Source organism: Peromyscus eremicus, chromosome 22 (genome assembly GCF_949786415.1).
Source record: "Peromyscus eremicus chromosome 22, PerEre_H2_v1, whole genome shotgun sequence".
NCBI lineage: Eukaryota > Metazoa > Chordata > Mammalia > Rodentia > Cricetidae > Peromyscus > Peromyscus eremicus.
The window spans coordinates 28297906-28317154 of NC_081437.1; the positions used below are offsets into that span (position 1 = coordinate 28297906).

General features: G+C 51.2%; 1 protein-coding gene across 1 annotated transcript; it reads right to left on the minus strand.

Moving 5' to 3' along the window:
- Positions 1-369: 369 nt before the first annotated feature.
- On the minus strand, positions 370-4607 carry Gdf7 (growth differentiation factor 7). The gene is made up of 2 exons (XM_059248603.1): positions 4241-4607; positions 370-1685 (listed from the first exon to the last, which is right to left on the minus strand). Exons 1-2 carry the CDS (start codon positions 4605-4607, stop codon positions 727-729), a joined length of 1326 nt encoding a protein of 441 aa, XP_059104586.1. The 3' UTR covers positions 370-726.
- Between the last annotated feature and the right edge of the window lie 14642 nt (positions 4608-19249).

The following is a 19249-nucleotide window of genomic DNA, read 5'->3' on the forward strand; positions in this document are numbered from 1 at the left end:
CTCTAACTTCCTCCTGCGGCCACCTTCTAGATGCTTCTAAACCTGGCCGATCCTATTCTGAACTCCTTTCCTCCATTTCACACACCGCCAAGAGAAAAATATTCTTTCTGCTTCCCGGATCATTCCTAATTGGAACTGATTTTTTTTTTTAAGTCGGTATTGACATTTGCAGCACAACACATTCTTTTGGATAAAGCTTCCTTTTCAAAACTGAGACAGCACCACATCGGGCTTATTTAGGGGATTCGTGCTCCCCCCCCCCCCACAGTGATTTCTTACTTTTTGAAGATTCCCAGTGCACACGTCCAGAGATTCTGGGTATTACAGCCCTGGAGGGGGACTCAGTGTCCATTGCCAGAAATCCAGCCACCCAGCCTCCAACTAAATGGAGAATCCAATGCTAACCCGTTTCTACTTGGACTTCGTGCCAATTATCGTAACATCAACACAGACACCCTTCTAAAAGAGACAGCAGTTTGTATCGATGTTATATAAGCATGACTGTGACATCCAGTCGTTCGTGTCCGCACAAGGCTTTCCGCGCCTGCTGTCCATTGTAAATGTGTGCGCGAGTGAAGGAGTGTGTAAATGTGAGTGTGAACTGTGTGCTCTCCTCTGTGCAGGCGGAGGCCATATTCCACTATCCCTCCCGGCCTGGTGACAGGCCAGGATGAGGCTGCTCTTCAGCTGGGGTCCTGGGCAGCAAGGCCCTCCCCAGAAGGAATGCTACCTGCAGCCGCAGGCCTCCACCACCATGTCCTCGTACTGCTTGTAGACCACGTTGTTGGAGGCATCGATGTATAGGATGCTGATGGGGCTGAGGCGTGCGGGCACGCAGCAGGAGGCTGGCGCCGCGTCGGGTGCCATGGAGTTGAGCAGCGTCTGAATGATGGCGTGGTTGGTGGGCTCCAGGTGCGAGCGCAGCGGAAAGTCACAGACGCCCTCGCAGTGATACGCCTCGTAGTCTAATGGCGCGATGATCCAGTCGTCCCAGCCCAACTCCTTAAAGTCCACGTGCAGAGACTTGCGGCTGCAGCGACTCCGGCCTCTGCGCCCGTGGCCCTTGCCGCCACCTCCACCGCTGCCCTGCGCTCCCCGCGTCCCCGCCAGAGCGGTCCGCCTTCGCCTGCGTCCGCCCGGGATTGCTTTCCGAGACCCAGCGCCTGGTCCCGGATCGGGTGGTGGCTCTGCGGCGGCCCGCAGCGCGCGGGCCTGGGCACGGATCTCCCGGAACAGACTCTCTTTCCTCTGTGTACGGGAGGAGATCACCAACAGCGCGCGCTCCTCGGCAGCGGGACCATCGCCGCCGCCCGGCCACCCGAAGCCCAGTCGCCGCAGGGACAACGGGCTGCTCCCGGAGCCGGCCACCGCGCGCAGCACCAGGCAGAACTTGCGGGAGGCGCGCGGCTCGCGACGGTGGCTCTGCACCGCGTCCGTCACGTCGAAGGCTTCCCAGCGCGCCACTTCTAGGGGCTCGGCAGCCCGCGAGTGCAGTAGGTGAGGTGTGCGGGTCGCGTCGGGACAGGTGGACAGCAGCAGCAGCGGGGGGAGGGTCGCACTGTCCTGGTCTGGCTCCGGAGATCTCTTGCGCAGCACACGCAACTCGGCACTCACCAGCTCGTCGGCATCAGGGAGGCCGGACACGTCGAATAGAAAGCTCTGGCCAGGCTGGGCCACAGATTCCTCTACGGGAAGGACAGAAACCGAAAGAACGGAATGAGAGTAGAGCCAGTACACTCAGCCTTGGGGACAGCTTGGTTTTCGACACAACATAGCTCAGGAAGGCCCATAGGAGTCTGCAGTCATCCCCACATCTGGGCTCCAGAACGAGTGCTGCCAATCTTTTCTTGTCTCCTACACCTGAAGCTTTGGTTCTTGCACCACAGACACACACACCTAATCTCTGAATTGTGTAGGGCAAGACCGCACCACCACACACAGGACCAAACCCTAAGGCCTCTTTAGTTCGGTTGCCTGCTCCAGCGCCTTGCGTTTGCCTAAAGACTAGGTCAGACTTAAGGTCAGGCGCGCCTTTTCCCCAAGACTTGCTCTGTCTGACAACTGCCCCTTACTACTGGGCTGAGCGCCCCCAAAGAGCTGCGAGTTCCCCCTTGCTCTACGGAAATGAAAAATTCCCGTTTCCTAAAAACATTTTTTTTCTCTCCTTTGGTTCCTTCTCTTCTCCCAACCTAGCCTACTAGGCAAATTGGACGCTGAGAATAGTCCAGAAAGGAACACAACAGCACTGTGACACAGAACCCCTCTCCCCTGCAGGCCACCCTGTCCCTACAGCAGAATGGACAGGAAGGCCCAGGTTAGCAACAGGTCCTCCCAAGTCCGTGGTGAGCTTTCCTTGTTTTCGCCCTCCTCAACCCCATTCTTGGCTCCTCCTGGTGCTCCCGCAGCCACTAACGAGAAGAGAAAAGGCAGAGGGATGCAAAGAACCTTCAAGGAAAGATGAGGGGCAGTGATGGCCGCCACGGTGCGCGCTGCTTAGTTTTTTGCTATGGTGTGATTTATTCCAGGATTGAGATTTTATTTCTGGTCATGGGCCCTCTTTCTTTTGGGATGGACTCGGGGGAAAAAATTCTAAATTCCACGAAAGAGCAGATAAGGCGTTGCCTTTGAAGGGGGTCATATGGTTTCGTTTTGCCCCATCGCAGAGACCATGCAGACTCCCCCCACCTTCGGGATTTGTTCACCAACCATGGACGCCAGGCCTTCATGCCTTAAGTCTACAGTCCGAGTGTATTGCTCAAGCATCTCTCTTCTGCACTGAAGATGGTGATAGCAAGCTAAACAGAGGTGCTGGGCTGTGTCCCCAGCCCCATCCTACCTCCTCCACTCTTCACCCCCGTGTTCCCCCAAAGAGCTTTCTCTGCAGCCTCCACCTCACCCCACTTCTCCAGGGACGGAGGGAGGGAACGCGGCGGGCCTCAGGGTCTTCCTGGTCAAGCAGAGCTCCCTCCATCAGAAAGATTTAGTTGGTTCTACAATACAGTACACCAAACCAGCCCTCACCAAGTCTGATGATCCTGCTGTTTTAGGGCCCTTCCCATGCTCTGATCTCCTGTACCCTATGCAGAGGCAGGTCTGGAGTTTTCCCTGGTTCTGTGTACCGGGATTGGAGCTTCCCATGAGTCAGTGCAGAGTGCTGTGACAGACCTTCTGAAGATGCATGCTGGTCCTAAGGGCCATTTGGGCCCAGGATTTCTATGTACCGAAAAGAAAGCTGTGCTTAGGACCGTATGTGTTTCTGAGATGGGTGATTGCTGCAAGGTGGTCTCTGCCTGTTTTTCCACGCTGCTATCAACAGCCTGCAGACTGTCGGTGGCTGCCCAACTTTATTTTTCTGGCCTGTTTGCCTTCCTTTCCCTCCTGATTTCCAAGCTAGATCTTTGGCTGGGCAGAATTAAGGCCAAAATTGCTTGCATTTCCGCCTGAAATTAGTTAAATTTTCCCTATCTGTCTGCTTTAATGGCTTCAATGGAGATTAATAAAAGCCAGATGACACACAGCAACTACCCGGCAAACCCACCCACACCCTACCTTTGGAGGGTCCAGCACAGGGTAAGATGGGACGCTTGAGTTCCAAGCATCCCTGTCCTCCTCACACAACCAAAGTCCTGTACTCTGGCCACTGGGGCCCAGGGCTGCCACAGAACACAGGCACCCACACTTCCCACACAGAAGCCACTGTCCACCCCATGCAGCCTGCTGAGAGGGGCCCTCCTGATACAGAGAGAGGCCATTTACTTTAATCGGATACCTGTTTCTCTGCCCTGATTCCTCCTTAGCTCCTTCAATCTGTGGATCCTTCCCTAGAGAGAGGGGGCTACCATCACTGATAGTCCCTCTTGGCGGGAACTCCAGGGTCCCCATTCCTCTCCTTTTTTCTACCTTCTTTCTTCCAAGGGCTCCAGTCCCGAGGCCACTCTAGATCCTTCCCCCAAAGAAGTGGATCTTGAACTTCTCTCGCCTGCTTGAGGGAGACCTGCCAGCCTACACTTCCACAGAGGGACCTCCAACCCCACGGCCCCCAGAAACCAAGCCGACTGGTGCCACAGTCCAGGCTTAGCAAGTTCGGATGCGCTGACTTCGAAGACGAAGTTTGTAACACCTGAACATAGGGTTCATGGGACCTTGGCTCACAACCCAATGGAGCAGAAGCTTGCCTCCCCCAGCTCATCTCAGAGCAGGAGTAGACAGGATGTGCTGGCACAGAAGATACATAAAGTACCTTGAGTCGCTTGGTCTATGAAGCCAATGATCGTGTCCGCGCGGCCGTGCCCCGAGGCTGCCGTGGCCGGAGCCCTCCCAGCCAGGCTCCGGTAAAGCGACATCATGAAGTGGTGTGGCACCACCGAGCCGTTCCTGAAGCCAGAGCCCGCAGCGCGGCGCACAGCGCGGGGCCCGGGAACTGCGGCGGCCTGGAGAGCTGAAGGGCCCGGAGCCGGGACGGGGGTCCGCCCGCCGCCGCCGCCCCCGGGGCTCCAGGCTGGTCCTGCCCCGGCCGCTCGGAGCACCGCGGCAGCTTCCAGCCCGTCGCGGGGACGGCAGGCGCTCAGCAGCCAGAGACACAGCGCGGCGGCGGCGCTCAGGTCCATGGGCTCCGTGGGCCGTTCGGTCGCGCGACACGGGCTCCGTGGCTCCGGGATGTCCCCCGACGCCTTTTGAACATAGTGTTTAATAATGGGGGAAGTGTGCGCAGCAAGCCGCTGCCCCCCTCCTCTCCCACCCCACCCCCGCCCAGCGCCCGGAGCAGCGCCCCCTGCTGAACGCTCGACCCGCAGCTCTGAGCCCCCCAACTCAGGCCTATCGGGCAATGCAGGGCCGGAGCCGCCTCCCCTTGCCGCAGCACGGTGTCCCGGTCCTTGCCAAGTGAGGGCCACCCGCCGGAGGCTCCCGCCACAGCTCAGTGCCCCGCCTCCCCACCCTAAGGCACTGCAACCCCCACTCCCCGCCCCAAGACCTGAGCGCTCTCCTTGGCTGGAACACGGGGCGTCGCGCATACCCGCCCAGCTTCCTCCACACTTCCCTACTGAGAAACACCGCCCTCCCCGCTACTTCGCAAGTGCTAGGGTTGCCAGACCCAGGCCGAGGCAAGACTGGGTCCCTCCCACCCAGCTTTCTCGCCTTGCGCCCCCTTGGTGGACGCTCACCAGGAAGCCACAGGGAGCAGCTACATGGGGATGTTTACTGTGCACATTTGGTTGGTAGCATCTCCGAACCATAGCCCTCTGAGAATCACAGTGGGAGGCCAGAGCAAGGGAGAGGATCTGTGGGGAAGGAAGAAGGACGAGTAGCTGTAGGGACAGGGTAGAAAGAGGCAGATGGATTAGGACCGACTGTCGGAAAGGAAAAGATTTGGGCGGGGATCTTGCGCCAAAGCAGAAGCCAAACTCTTAAAGGGCTTGATGAATTAGGAAGGCAGCTGGGCTTAGAGTAGCCAACCCCCACGCAGAGTAAGGGCTCAGTGTTCAAATGTGCAACCATCGCGGTGACCTTCTCTCTCTACCATCTGAGTAACGGGCGATCACATTTCTTCCAGGTCGGGAGGGCAAAAGGCAACAGGCCGCTGGTATGTTCGCGTGTAGCTACAAGCCGGGAGGGTGAGCAGCAGACCCCTGGGGTAGCACTCTGATGCCACTGTGGTTATAGTACCCTTCGAGGGTGGGTGGAAAAGGCGTCCACCTCCACCCTCTCCGTAGGGGACACCTGAGCTTGCAGACCCTGGGGCTCTTATTTGGCTAGCCCTGATTCTAAAGAGCTGACTGCCCTGAGGAGGGATGTCGCCAGCCTGTGGCGATTCAGTTCAGAGAAAGCCCAGAGAGAGAACGGCCAGAAAATAGACCAGCAGCTGTCATCAGGCTTTGTGGGCCTGGGCCACACCCCTCCACTTTACTTTAAAATTGCATTGGATACCAAACTGAACAACTAAATGGGGCCTGTGAGTCTGCAGGTCAAGGTGCTCTCTAAAAGCTGCTTCCAGATCAACTGTGGCCCAGGTGTGCTTCCATCCTGCCCTGTGGATGGACTGGGACACACACACACACACACACACACACACTCAGCTGATTCTCCCCCAAGCAGTTCCTCCTCCATCTGGACCACCTGGGAGACAGGGGCAGAGCTTGGTTTGGGGTCTGGGGATATTTGGGAGCTGGAAGGAAAACCCTGACCAGGGTCAATACTTGCAGAGTTACATGGGAGGTGAACAGGGCCTGAGCTCAGCCCATAGCTGGCACCTGGACCAAGGTTTGGGCTGCCTGCCTACTCAGGGCCTTCCTGCTGTTGCCCGGGTAGCAGACAGCTGGGTTGACAACCTGCCTTTGGTGCCTAGGTTGGGGAGCAGATGAAAAAGCCATAATTATGGGTTTCCTTCTTTGGGTGCCCGGAGGAAGTAGCTCTGGTAGGACAGAGGGTTCTTACAGTACATTCCTTCCCACCCTTGTATACAATGGCCAGCCAGGGGTCTCTTTGCTCAGAGGGACACTGGCTCCTGGTGCCTTGCTGCCCTTCTTTCTACAGTAGGCACTCAGGTCCAGACTGCGTGCTTCACAAGTCGGTTCCATGTTGGAAAACACTTAGAGCTCTGGGCTATTATCGTCCTGGGTCCAGATCTGGCTTTGCCCGTTATCCATCTTGGCAAGTCCCTCACTTGTCTTGGCCTCAGTTTCTCTGATTGTATGTAGAGGAAAGTGGAAGGGATCTGGCATTCTCTTGGCACTACATGACACCTCTGACCATAGGCCAGCTTAGGGCTCAGGAAACTGGGATAGATTAGTGATCCTCCCTGCAGTGGGTTTGAGTAAGCCATATCGATTCTTTGAGACTGAATGCCCTAGTCTCTGAATCTGTGACAGAGGTGGCTTGATCACTTTGTCCCCTTTCCCCCGGGATATTCTGACTGCTAACCGTGAATCTCAAAGAGAGGTAGGTTCTGTGAGCTCCCATGAAGGCTTTGGAAGAGAATGGAAGGCATGGGAGGCTTAACACACCCTACTAGCTGTAAGCAAAGCAGGGTATAACCTCTTTGCCTGCACTTCTTGGTCCAGACCCATTCATCCACCCATCTCTCTGCTCATTCCTTCTTGCAGCAACTTATTGCTAGGCACCCTTCCGTGCGTTATGAATTCATCAATACTGCAAGACAGACTCATGGAGAGCCACGGTGGGCAGAAGACACAATGAACAGTATCACACCAGTGACTAACATACATACTGTCAAGGATGCCCTGAGAACCATGATGATGGGAGAGGTCTCTTTGGTCATCAGAGAACACACGGAAGCAAGGGGAAAGCATGGGGGTGTTGGGAGCATGCCTGGCTCCTTTCCCTTACTTCTGCTCTTAAATGATGCTAACGAGTTATCACCTATCTGTTGCTTTATATGCCCCATGCCATTTCCTCCCTACAGCTGCTCTATCTGGTAATAGGGATTAGTAAAATCACTTTCTAGAATGTTGAGTCACAAAAATGGTAATGATTTGCCCAGGGTCAAGTGGGAAGTAGCAAAGTCTGGAGTGTCAAGCTGTTCCACTGCCCTAAGGAGACAAGACTGTGAGGGGCTTTGGTCTGCTAGCTCCCTCCATAACCCTCTCTGGCCACCTAGAAGCTTCTCAGCAGAGAAAGTGACTCTAAGGTACAGGTAAGGATTATGAGAGAATCCCCCAGCGGACTCTCCTCTCTGCCTTGAGCTGGGAACTCACTGTGCTGAGAAACAGCCTGTAGGAGCAACAGCAGGGCTCACCCGCCCTCCCCCTGGCTCCCTTGCCCAGGGCTTCCAAATAGATAAATTCCTATCTACAGTGAAAATGCAGAAGACAGGGAAAAAGGAGGCCAAGAGATTCTCCAGCCATTCAACCTTCGCTGCGTGTAGCTCAAGTCCTGCTAGTGAATAGATGGTGCCTCTTGGACCCACAATCCCAAACCTAGCCCAGGCGTGCTTGCGGGGGTTCACCTTGTGTGCAGGGAGCCTTTGGCAACTGTCTGGGCAGTAGTGAGCCAGAAATCCCAGCCAGAAGATGTTGGAGCTGTGCTCACTGCTGGCTAAGCACCCTGGAAGGAAATGCCTGCCCTGGGTTTTGCCACAGGACTCACAGAAAAGCGGCTGTAACATCCCAGTGGCAGATGGCAGAGTTCAGGGATGGTTTGGGAGCAAACCAGACAGGAAGTCATCACTTTTGTTCCCTGTCTCTGTAGTGATCAGCCCTCAGCACAGTCACGAGGGGTGGAGAGTCTGCGATATCACCCCCAAGTCCTCTCCTTGGGGATGGGTTGCCAGTCTATCACCCCGGCAGAAAGGATTGGCTCACTCTGGGCCCCTGCCTCAGTCACAGGTCTTCACAGTAATGTAGACCAACTTTCCATGCCAGACCTCCGTCATAATAAACTGCTGCCCAAGCTGCATTGGCAGATCCCAGGCAGTCTTCTCAGCTGGATGGAAAGCAGCTCTGTAAACTGCACCCCTGAGAACCATGACTTTCAAAGTCACCTTTCCTTTCGGGAGTTTGCTATGACCTGGGATCATGGTCTTTGAAATCTGGTCTTAGATCCTCTCCCAAGAACTGTTGTGGTGGCTTCTGGGTCCTGGAACTTAAAGAAGCCCCAGCTGCCAGCAACAGGCATGGCCTTGATGGCCCTCCTGCCACACCGAGATGTCTAGTCCTCCTGTGTGCTGACAAAGGAACTAGGGTCCCTTAGAAGTGACCTGCTGTGCAGCCCACATTATCCACTAGAGGAAGCCAAGTCTGAAGCCAAGAGAAGTGACGCACAGCCTGTCACGTGGCGTCACAGCCATCTGGACCCACAAGCCCTTTCTGAGTCTAGCTGAACCTTTGCTCTTCACTGCAGCCTGGAGTGAAGAGCCTTTCTGCTCTGCTCAGGGCACCAGTGAATGACGTGAGACCTGAGATGAAGGCCTCTTTCCTGGCCACTGTCTGGGACTCTGGGTCCCTGCAGCCACCCAAACTTAAAGCACTCAATGTGTCCTCTGGAAAGCCCTGAATTCAAGCCCCCTCTTTGGCCTCTGGCTGCAAGTCCCTCACCCTTCCTGGCTTTGCCTCCGGCCAGCTACAGTGAGACTGATAATCACATGTCAACGAGAGACAGTGAAAGGTGGTGGAACCATGACCGACCGTGGGGTCAGGAGTGTGTCCTCTGTGCGAGCCTACCATGGCCTCTGACCTCTGATCCAGAGCAGAGGGAGGGAGTGTGTGTGTGTGTGTGTGTGTGTGTGTGTGTGTGTGTGTGTGTGTGTTGGGGGATGGGTACTGGCTCAGGTCTCCCTCAGGGTAGATGAAGGGAGAGAACTGACATCAATCTTCAGAGGCATCTACTTGCCTCCTCCTCTTCTTCTGATGACTTTGGCTCCTCTACTCAGCCCCTAGGAGACTTCAGGAGTCTCTCCCAGAAAGACCTGCTACAGCAGAAGTAAAGATTCCAGCAGGTTCAGGAGCAGTACCAGTGGATGCCCATGGCCTGGCTTCGTCAAGCTGCAGGAATTTCTCATGCTTAACCTATAACTAGGCTGCCCAGGTTGCCCCAAGCAACAGCTCAGGCATTCACATCAGGATCCTCCAAGCCCTAGCCTCGGGCCTCTGGGCGTGGCCTGCTCTGTGGCCCAGACCACCCTGTGGGGGAGGGGAGGGGACATCATGGGAGAAGGTGGCTTCTTTCCCAGAGGCCTTCCCAGGGGTGCACTTCAGTGCCTCCTATTTGGGACAAACTGCAGAGGGCTGGTGGAGAGTGCCATCTGCTGGCAAGAGTATGTAACAGTGCCTGGCTAGTTAAGCCAGAGGCTGCTAAACTTCCCTTTTGGGAGGTGTCCTGGGAGAAGAGATGACCACATCCAGTGAGGCCAAGAGGAACAGTGCAGTGTGGGAGAGGACCTGGCCTTCAAACCACCGTTACTGTGGACTTCCTTTGTGACCTTGATAGAGCTGACCTCTATCCATAATCCCAGCATTCAGGAGGCAAAGTGATTTTGACTTTCCAACCAGCCTGGACTGCATAATAAGACACTGTCTTTCCAAACATGCAAAAACATCCTCTGCCTCTTTGAATGGTGATAGGGTGTGGTCTTGTTGGAGGAGGTGTGTCATTGGGGGTGGACTTTGAGGTTTCAAAAGCCCATGCCAGGCTCTCTCTCTCTCTCCCTCTGCCTGCTGCCTGCAGATCAGGATGTGAAGCTCTCAGCTACTGCTCCAGCACCGTGCCTGTCTGCTTCCTGCCATGATGGCAATGAACTAACCCTCTAAAACTGTAAGCAAGCTCCCAGTTAAATGTTTTCTTTTATTAGTTACCTTGGTCATAGTGTCTCTCCACAGCAATAGAACAGTGACTAAGACAGCATCCAAAATGAAAAATCAACAAGGACATTTAGAACCAAAGCTGCCATTGTGTCATTATCTGGAATGTCCATCCCTCCAACCTTGGTCAAAGAACCCAGGGTTTCTGTTCTAGATACACAAAGATGAAGGGAGAAGTGTGGTTAGTGTTTGTCAACTTAACACAAACTGTAGTCACCTGGGGACCTCACCTGAGGAATTGTACTAGTGATGGTGCACGCCTTTAATCTCAGCATTCAGGACGCAGAGGCAGACAGATCTCTGTGAGTGTGAGGCCAGTCTGGTCTACAGTGCGAGATCCAGAACAGCCAGGACCACACAGAGAAACCCTGTCTCAGGAAAAAAAAAATAATAAAGATTTATTTTTATGTGTGTGTGTGTGCGCGCGCACATGCTGGTGTCTGCAGAGGCCAGAAGAGGGCATCAGATCCTCTGGAGGTAGTTATGGGAAGCTGTGAACGACCTGATGTAGGTAGTTGGAATAGAACTCAGATCCTCTGGAAGAGCAGCAGAGACGTCCCTGTGTATTCCAGAAGTAAGCCCCATGATCCCTTTGAGCCACAAGGAAATGTGAATTTTTTTTTTCCTTTTCTAGCCCTCATAGTCAAAGCAGAAGTAAGGCTGTTGGTGGCGGCTTTTGATCCACAGCGCCTGCCGTACATTTCATCTCACTCAGTCGCTATGGTCACTCTCAGCACTGCTGGGGTTCTGTTACACCCATTTCTTCAAGAAGAAAACCAGAACCAGAGCATTCACTTTTCACCACTCAGGTCTGGTACCACCTGCTCCTGGAAGAGTTCTTCATACACCCCTCCTGACCCAGGCTGTTACTCATGAGCTCTCCATCCCCAGGGTGTCCCCATGCCCCCAGAGCCTGAATTTTTATTAATCTCCAACTGTTCCCAAGTGGTCAGTGAACACCATGGAACAAAACTGAATCTCAGCCCCAGGCCTGAGCAATGCTGGTGAGCATTGCCTGGAATGACTAGCTACATGGTGGTCCCTCCCACGTCACCACATGGAGGTGAGCAGACCCCTGGAGCATTAAAACTAAGGGACAGAGAAAAAGAACAGGTCCTCAGACAACCCCCCCCCCCTACACACACACACACTAGAAAGAAGGAGGATGCTGGGACATTGCAGGCCAGAGTTCAGACATCCCCCTGTTGATCTGACAATCCACACAACCCTGGAGGTCTGACTCCCTCTGGGAGAAGTGTACATGGAGTGGTCCTCACAGGCAAGGCCTGTAAAGGTGGGAGGAGAGAATGGACAGCGCAGTTGTCCTCTGACCTCCATACATGCTCCATGGAGCGCGCGCGCGCGCACACACATACACACACACACACACACACACTCACACACACACACTCACAATAGTAATAAAAGAGGGGGCACAATATGGCCCTATGGTAATTCTGCTGTGACCCAGCATCTGTAGATATTTGTCACTGAGGAAAGCAAAGGACGTCAGGTACAGCAGTTTGTTCCCCTCACCTGGCCCTGGTACAAGTCTCCTGAGCCACAGGCAAGAGGCAGCCAATAACAGGTAACACCATCTCTGTGATTCTCACGGAGTAGAGTGAGACCAGTAGGTCCATTCAGCCCGTCTCCTGCAGAGGAAAACACCCAGGACCTCCTCCTTAATGTCATCAAAAGCAAACCAGGCGACAGGCCTCTCCCAAGGTGCTGCCTTCCACCAGAGCGCATGCCCCAGCAGAGAGAGACTCAGTGGTGGAAGGGACGGGAAACCTTCGGAAGAATACCAGAAAAAAAGGCTGGAGGTCTGAGCATCTGGGGCTGCGGACTGCTGTGTTCACTGTGCAGCCCCCAAGCCTGAAAGGACAGACCCCCAGAGGGGAAGACCCTTGTTGACTGAGTGATGGGCTGCATAAGTGAAAAATGGTTCCAGGGAGAGGAGAGAGTGCTTGCTTCTGTAGCTAGCAGTAGGAGTGGGGTTTGTGGACTAGGGTCTGCGGTCCTGTCGCCTTAGAGGCCTAAGCATGTACTGGGATTAAGTAGCATGAGGTGACTATGGGAGTCCTGGGGAAGGCTGAAGAGCACAAGCCCCTCACTACAGGAGACCACGGAGTCTGCGTTGTGCAAGGTCGCTGCCATCAGGGGGCGGGCCAGAGCAGGGGAGGTGGCTCAGTGCTCGACCTGCGCGGGGCAGGGACGCAGGGAGGCCAGGACGCCGCTGACAGTCTGCCTGCTTGCAGCTGACTTGCAGTTCCGGAATGTGCTTGCAGTTCTGGGGGTGCTCCGGTGACCCTCGCATCCCGGGCACCCTAGCAGCCTGCAGGTTTATTATAATGCACCCCACTACCCCGCGGGTGTGGTGGCGCGCCATCTAGTGTTCCAGGTTTTACAGATGAGGAAGTTGAGGCCTCCCTAGAGGATAAAGGACTCACTCATGACCCTAGAAAGGCCTGGGTCTGGCCAGGTCACGCTGGCAGGGGCAGGGGTTCATTCCCTGTCCTTGCATACTTGGGGCTCGTTTCTTCCAAACTCCCAAACCTTTCAGCGCTAGTTCTGTGTGTACTCTCCCCATACTAAGCACTTGGGAAGTGTGTCAGTCACTGGGTGTGATAGTTTGACTATAATTGGTCACCATAAGCTCATGGGGAATGGCACTATTAGGAGGTGTAGCCTTGTAGTAGGTGTGAACTTGTTTGAGGAAGTGTGTCACTGTGGGGGCAGGCTTTAGAGGTCTCCTATGCTCAAGCTAAGATTAGTTCAGACCACTTCCTGTTGCCTACAGGTCAAGATTGTAGGACTCTCAACTCCACCTCCAGCACCAAGTCTGCCTGCATGCCACCATGTTACACTATGATGGTAATGGACTAAACCTCTGAAAATGAAAGCCACCACAATTAATTTTTTTTTTCTTTATAAGAGTTGCTATGGTCATGGTGTCTCTTCAAAGCAATAGAAACCCCAAGACACTAGGGGTGGGCTTTGAGGTTTCAAAAGCTCATGCCAGGCCCAGGCTCTCTTTTCCTCTGCCTGCTGCCTGCTGCCTGCAGATCAGGACGTGAAGCTCTCAGCTACTGCTCCAGTGCCATGCCTGTCTGCTTCCTGCCATGATGGCAATGAACTAACCCTCTAAAACTGTAAGCAAGCTCCCAGTTAAATGCTTTCTGTTATGAGTCACCTTTGTCATGGTGTCTCTGCACAGCAATGGAACAGTAATGCAGTGGGGAGCTGTTCTAGCTATGACCTTGAAGCCCCGCTCCTAGTGACGAAGCAGGTAACTGCTACACCTGCCTGTGACCTTGAAGTACATGCCCCTGCAGTGTGGCCACCAGGGACCCTTAAGACCTGGAATGCACAGATGCTGCGCTCTCTTCGCTCCCTCGTGGTTTGGATGCTGGGACTGACCAGGCAGATCTTGGAAGAAGATCAGCATGGGACATAGCTCTGCTCTCCCGGACCCTACCATAAATACCCATGCTGTAGTGAGTTACCCCCTAAAAAATTCCCTTGCTCATTAAATAGATTTCCATGGATTTCTCATTTTAACAGTAACTAAGACAACATCCAAAATTAAAACCCAGCTAGGTCTTTGGGAATCAAAGCTGTCACTGTGTAATAATTTGGAATGTCCATCCCTCCAACCTTGGTCAAAGAACCCAGGGTTTCTGTTCTAGATACACAAAGATGAAGGGGCAGTGTGGTTAGTGTTTGTCAACTTGACACAAACTGTAGTCACCTGGGAAGGGGGACCTCACCTGAGGAACTGCCTCCATAAACTTGGCTGGTAAGCATGTCTGAAGGACATTTTCTTCATTAATGATTGATATGGGGGGGGCAGCCTACTGTGAGCAGTGCTACCCCTGGAGAGGTGGACCTGAGTTGTATAAGAAAGCAAGCTGGGCAAAGCATGGGAAGCAAGCCAGTAAGCAGTGTTCATCCATGATCTGCTTCAGTTTCTACCCAGGTTCCTACCTTGAGTTCCCTCAGCTTCCCTTGCTGGTGGACTATAACCTGTAAGGTAGAATCATTCCTCTCCTCCCCAAGTTGCATTTAGTCATGGTGCTTAGCATAGCCACAGAGAATCAAACCAATACAGGGGCAAAGTTAATTGTGTCCTGGGAAGATGGGGCTGGAAGACCCAGAGCAGGAATAGAGATACCAGAAAGTGGGATCCCAGTCTCAGAGGAAAACAGTCTCCTGATTCCTCCAACAGATCCATTGGATAGGCAAGCTGATTCGGGTGGCAAAGACCTCTGAGAAATCTGTCTGCAGAAGGCACTCCCTGAGTCTGCCCCACAGGCAAATCAAATGGCTGTAGAAAATGTGAATAAATAAGCATATGTAAATAAGTAAATGAGCATATTTAGAGGGAATGCCTGCATATCAACTTAACTTGGGTAGGGAATTCTTTTCAAAGTACAAATACATTGTTAAAACCACCAAGAGTCATATTCACAACTGGAGTTTCATAAACCATCTTGAAACATGAACATAACATATTCTAAACACAGAATTGACTTTAACCAAATGGTCAAACTCAACATTCCTAGTCTCAGATGATGCTTCCCATTGATCCATGAGCTGTTAGCTGATCTCACTGGCAATGGTGCTGATGGACATCTGTCCACCTTTCTGCTTTGATGTGGGAGTTCATAATCATTTCCTGAGTCATTTGACTAGCTCCGTGGTGTTTTCCTTCAATGGGATGTGCAGATAAGCCACTAAACAAAACCATTTTTTAAATCGGCTCTCAAAAGAGAAGGCCTGGTTCATTTTTCTTTTCCCTTAGGATCAAGGCCATAAGTCAGACTCCAATGTGTCCAAAATTAATCAAGGTGTACATTGATCTCCAAATATACAGTTCCAGCTTTGTGTTTCTTTCACATAATCAGCCAAAGCCAAGACATTGGAGTTTGGTCCTCATTTCTGTCTCATTGGTTCCCAAAGTATAGTTCATGGAGACTTGGAGTTCCCATATTCCTTTAAAGGACTGTTTCCATGGCAATGCTAAGATACCAGTTGTCTCTTTCTATGGTGACATTTGTATTGATTGTAGAATAGAACGGTATGTATCTTTAACTGAAAAACTAAAATCTGGAAAATTTGTGCCTGCCACTGTGAGCTTGGAAGGGTGGGCAACAATTATTATCAGATGTGGCTATATCTCATATTGTTAAATGAAATATTCTTATCTGTATTTGGAAGATCCACATAACCCAGCGAACGAGTACATTCAAAGAGACCAATGTATCATGTCACAAAATCATATGGGTAAAATTTCTATGAACAAGGCATTAAAGGACAATGGGTTTTCATGTAACAGCACAAAATAGTTTACTAATAAGTTGCCAGATCCCACATTGTAACTAACTCTTGGATATTGGCTGTAGAAGGGTTGCCACGATCTTCTTATTTACAATTAAAGTCACTAGAGTTGGTTAATGTAGCTTCTCTTGATCTCACAAATATCAGCAATACATCCTAGCCTGCACATTTTCTGAATGAAGGAGGAAATGACTCTAAGAGATGTATCTCTAAGTATTAAATAAATGCCATGAATGCTCTTTATCATAATCATTGTCACTATGGTGGTTTGAAGGAAAATGGCCTCCAAAGAAAGAGTCACTATTGGAAAGTGTGGCCTTGTTGGAATAGGTGTGGTCTTGTCAGAGAAAGTGCATCACTGTGGAGTCAGCTTTGAGGTCTCATTTATGCTTAAGATAATGCCCAGTGTCTCAGATCACTTCCTGTTGCCTGAAAGATGTAGGATTCTCAGCTACTTCTCTGGCACCGTGTCTGCCTGCACACTGGCATGTTCCACCATTATGATAATGAACTGGACCTCTGAACTGTAAGTGAGAAACTACAATTAGATGTTTTCCTCCTAAGAGTTGCCGTGATCATGTTGTCTCTTCACAGCAATAGAAACCCCAAGACTAAAGTTGGTACCAAGGACTGGGGTATTGCTGTGATAGGAGAGACCATGTTTTTGTTTAGAATAATAATGGACTTTGGGAGTTTAGGTTAGGAAAGAGGTGGAATGCTTTAAGTGCTGCTTAATGGGCTATATTAGAAAAAGAATGGAAGACAGTGGTGTTAAGAGTTATTTGAACTGTGGAGGTCTGGCTCAAGACGTTTCAGAGCAGAATATTAATATGTGGTCTACAGATCGTTTTTGTGATATTTTGGGGAAGAATGTGGCTTTTTGCCTTTGTCCAGAAAGTCTGCCTGAGGCTAAAGTGAAGAGTTTTTGATTAATTTCCATGGCAGAGGAAATCCCAAAACAACCTAGCACGAACTCTGTTATGTGGTTGGTTATTAGTGATAACTCTGATAAAGATTTATAATAAAAAGAACAAACTGGGCAAATAAAAAAAATGTACAGACAGAGAAAAGGGACACTAGGAAGTGGAATAAAGCTAAGTCCTGTGTTCAAGGAAATAAACACATTAAGAATTGGAATAGCCGGGCGGTGGTGGCGCATGCCTTTAATCCCAGCACTCAGGAGGCAGAGCCCGGCAGATCTCTGTGAGTTCGAGGCCAGCCTGGGCTACCAAGTGAGTTCCAGGAAAGGTGCAAAGCTACACAGAGAAACCCTGTCTCGAAAAACAAACAAACAAAAAAGAATTGAAATAAAGGAAGTGGTAACTTCAGGGCAAGATCCCACCCAGCTAAGTTCCAACTTGTGAAAAGGAGTTAAAAGATTAGAGCCAGGTGTGATAGTATACACCTTTAATCCCAGCACTAGGGAGGCAAAGGCAAGCATATCTTACCCAGCTAAGTTTCTAGCTTGTGAAAGGAAATTAAAGAAAAGCTTAGAGCTTGGTGTGGTGGGGCCCACCATTAATTCCAGCACTTGGAAGGCAGAGGCTTCTGGATCTCTGAGCTTGAGGCCATACTGGTCTACAGAGCAAATTCCACAACAGCAAAGCTTAGGCAATGAAGGACAGAAAGTATGTGAAGATGTAATTGAATGAAGGAACCACGTTCCAGCCCCAGCAAACAGCAGAACTTGGCAGCTTCAGCCATGTGATTCTGCCTTTAGAGTCAAGGACAGAAGAAAGGCATTGTAGAACTTCCCCAGAGACTAATAAAAGTTGCTGAGGCCAGGCATGTGTCAGGATGTGGCTTAGAGGGGCCATTGTGTGAAGCTGTGAAGTTGATGCCTGGATTTCCTTGGAGACCCCAAGATGTAGGAGATGCCAGAGTCATGGGATACTTGCCAAGGAGGGCTGCTAATGCAGAGGAACCAACCCAAGAGAGAGAGAGATGTGTGTTACAGTCAACAGAGCTGAAAGGAGTTGGAGATCTGAAGTACGTTTTGATGTCAGACATGAAGATGCAGAGTTTGGAGTTTGCCCAGCTGGTTTTCAGTCTTGCTTTGGTCCAGCATTTCCTCACTATGTTCCCTTCCCTGTTCTGAAATGGTAGTGTATATCCTGTGCCATTGTAGGTTGGAAGTATGTGATCTGCATTTTTGATTTTACAAGAGATTACAGTTAAGAGATTACATGAATCTCAGAAGAGACTTTGACTTTAGACTTTTAAATAATAATTTTGAGATTGTTATCAACTATAGGGACTTTTGAAGTTGGACTGAAAGCATTTTTGCATTATGATATGGCTACAAGCTTTTGGAGGCCAGGGAGTTGAATGTGGTGGTTTGAAAGAAAATGGCCCCCAAAGGGAGTACCACTATTAGGAAGTGTGGACTTGTTGGAATATGTGTGGCCTTTTTGGAGGAAATGTGTCACTTTGGGGGTGGCTTTGAGGTCTCATACATGCTCAAGATAATACCCAGTGTCTCAGACCACTTTGTGTTGCCTGAAAGATGTAGGACTCTCAGCTGCTTCTCCAGCACCATATCTGCCTGCACACTGCCACATCCCACCACGATGGTAATGAACTGAATCTCTGGACTGCTAGCGAGTCACCGCAATTAAATGTTTTCTTTCAAAGAATCGCCATGGTCTTGGTGTCTCTTCATAGCAATAGAAATCCTAACACAATATGTAACAATATTTAACAGTATAACACAGGCATTCTCCTGTGCTTAGTATAATTACTGAAGTCAGAAAAAAAAAGGACACTACCATGTTTAACACCATCCAAACTGTCCCCCACATTTGTTTTATAATAAAAAACATTCAATCCAGAGTCAGGAGTCGTGTTAGTATGTCATACTCATTTAGTCAGAATTGTTACAGCTTTAATATAAGTATGAGGGAAATCAAAACAGAGGACATGCCCGGCTGTCCAAGGCTTCAGTGGTTCAGTGCAGCAAATAGGGAAAGGGTCTCAGACATGAGCCAACTTAGGCTGCCTCTGGAGCTTCTTTCATGGCTCAAGGGGTCACCACGGGCCTGGATCAAGGGTCCCAGTAATGCTTTTCACACAACATCAGACAGCTTTATAAGAAACACTAGGAAGACCACAGTGGCCATCACGTGGCTAACTGCAACACACAGGCAGAACCACTGGGAAACAGATCTCACCCACTAGTTACCAATTTTCATCCCCAGTGCTCTCCTCATCTTCCATCTCCTTCTACCCTGGAGACAAGGTCTTGCCATATAGTTCAAGATGGTCTCAAAGTACACAAATGGTGCCCAGGGAAGCCAGAAGAGGGTGTCAGATCCTCTTCATGACAGACTGTCATGAGCTGACATGTGGGTGGTGGGAATTGGGCTGTGGGTCCCTGGTCCTCTGGAAGTGCAGCTAGTGCTCTTAACCACTGAGCCATCTTTCCAGCCCCTCTGAAATTATTAAGAGTTCAGTCTCCTGAAAGCAGATCCTTCCCTCTATCAAAAGTGCAATGACAAAATACTGTTTCCCCTTAATAGTGAGTCTAGCTCAGGCCCATTGCTCACATTGTATCCTTGCCCACAGCACACAAACATCAGACCAGACACAGTAGGAAC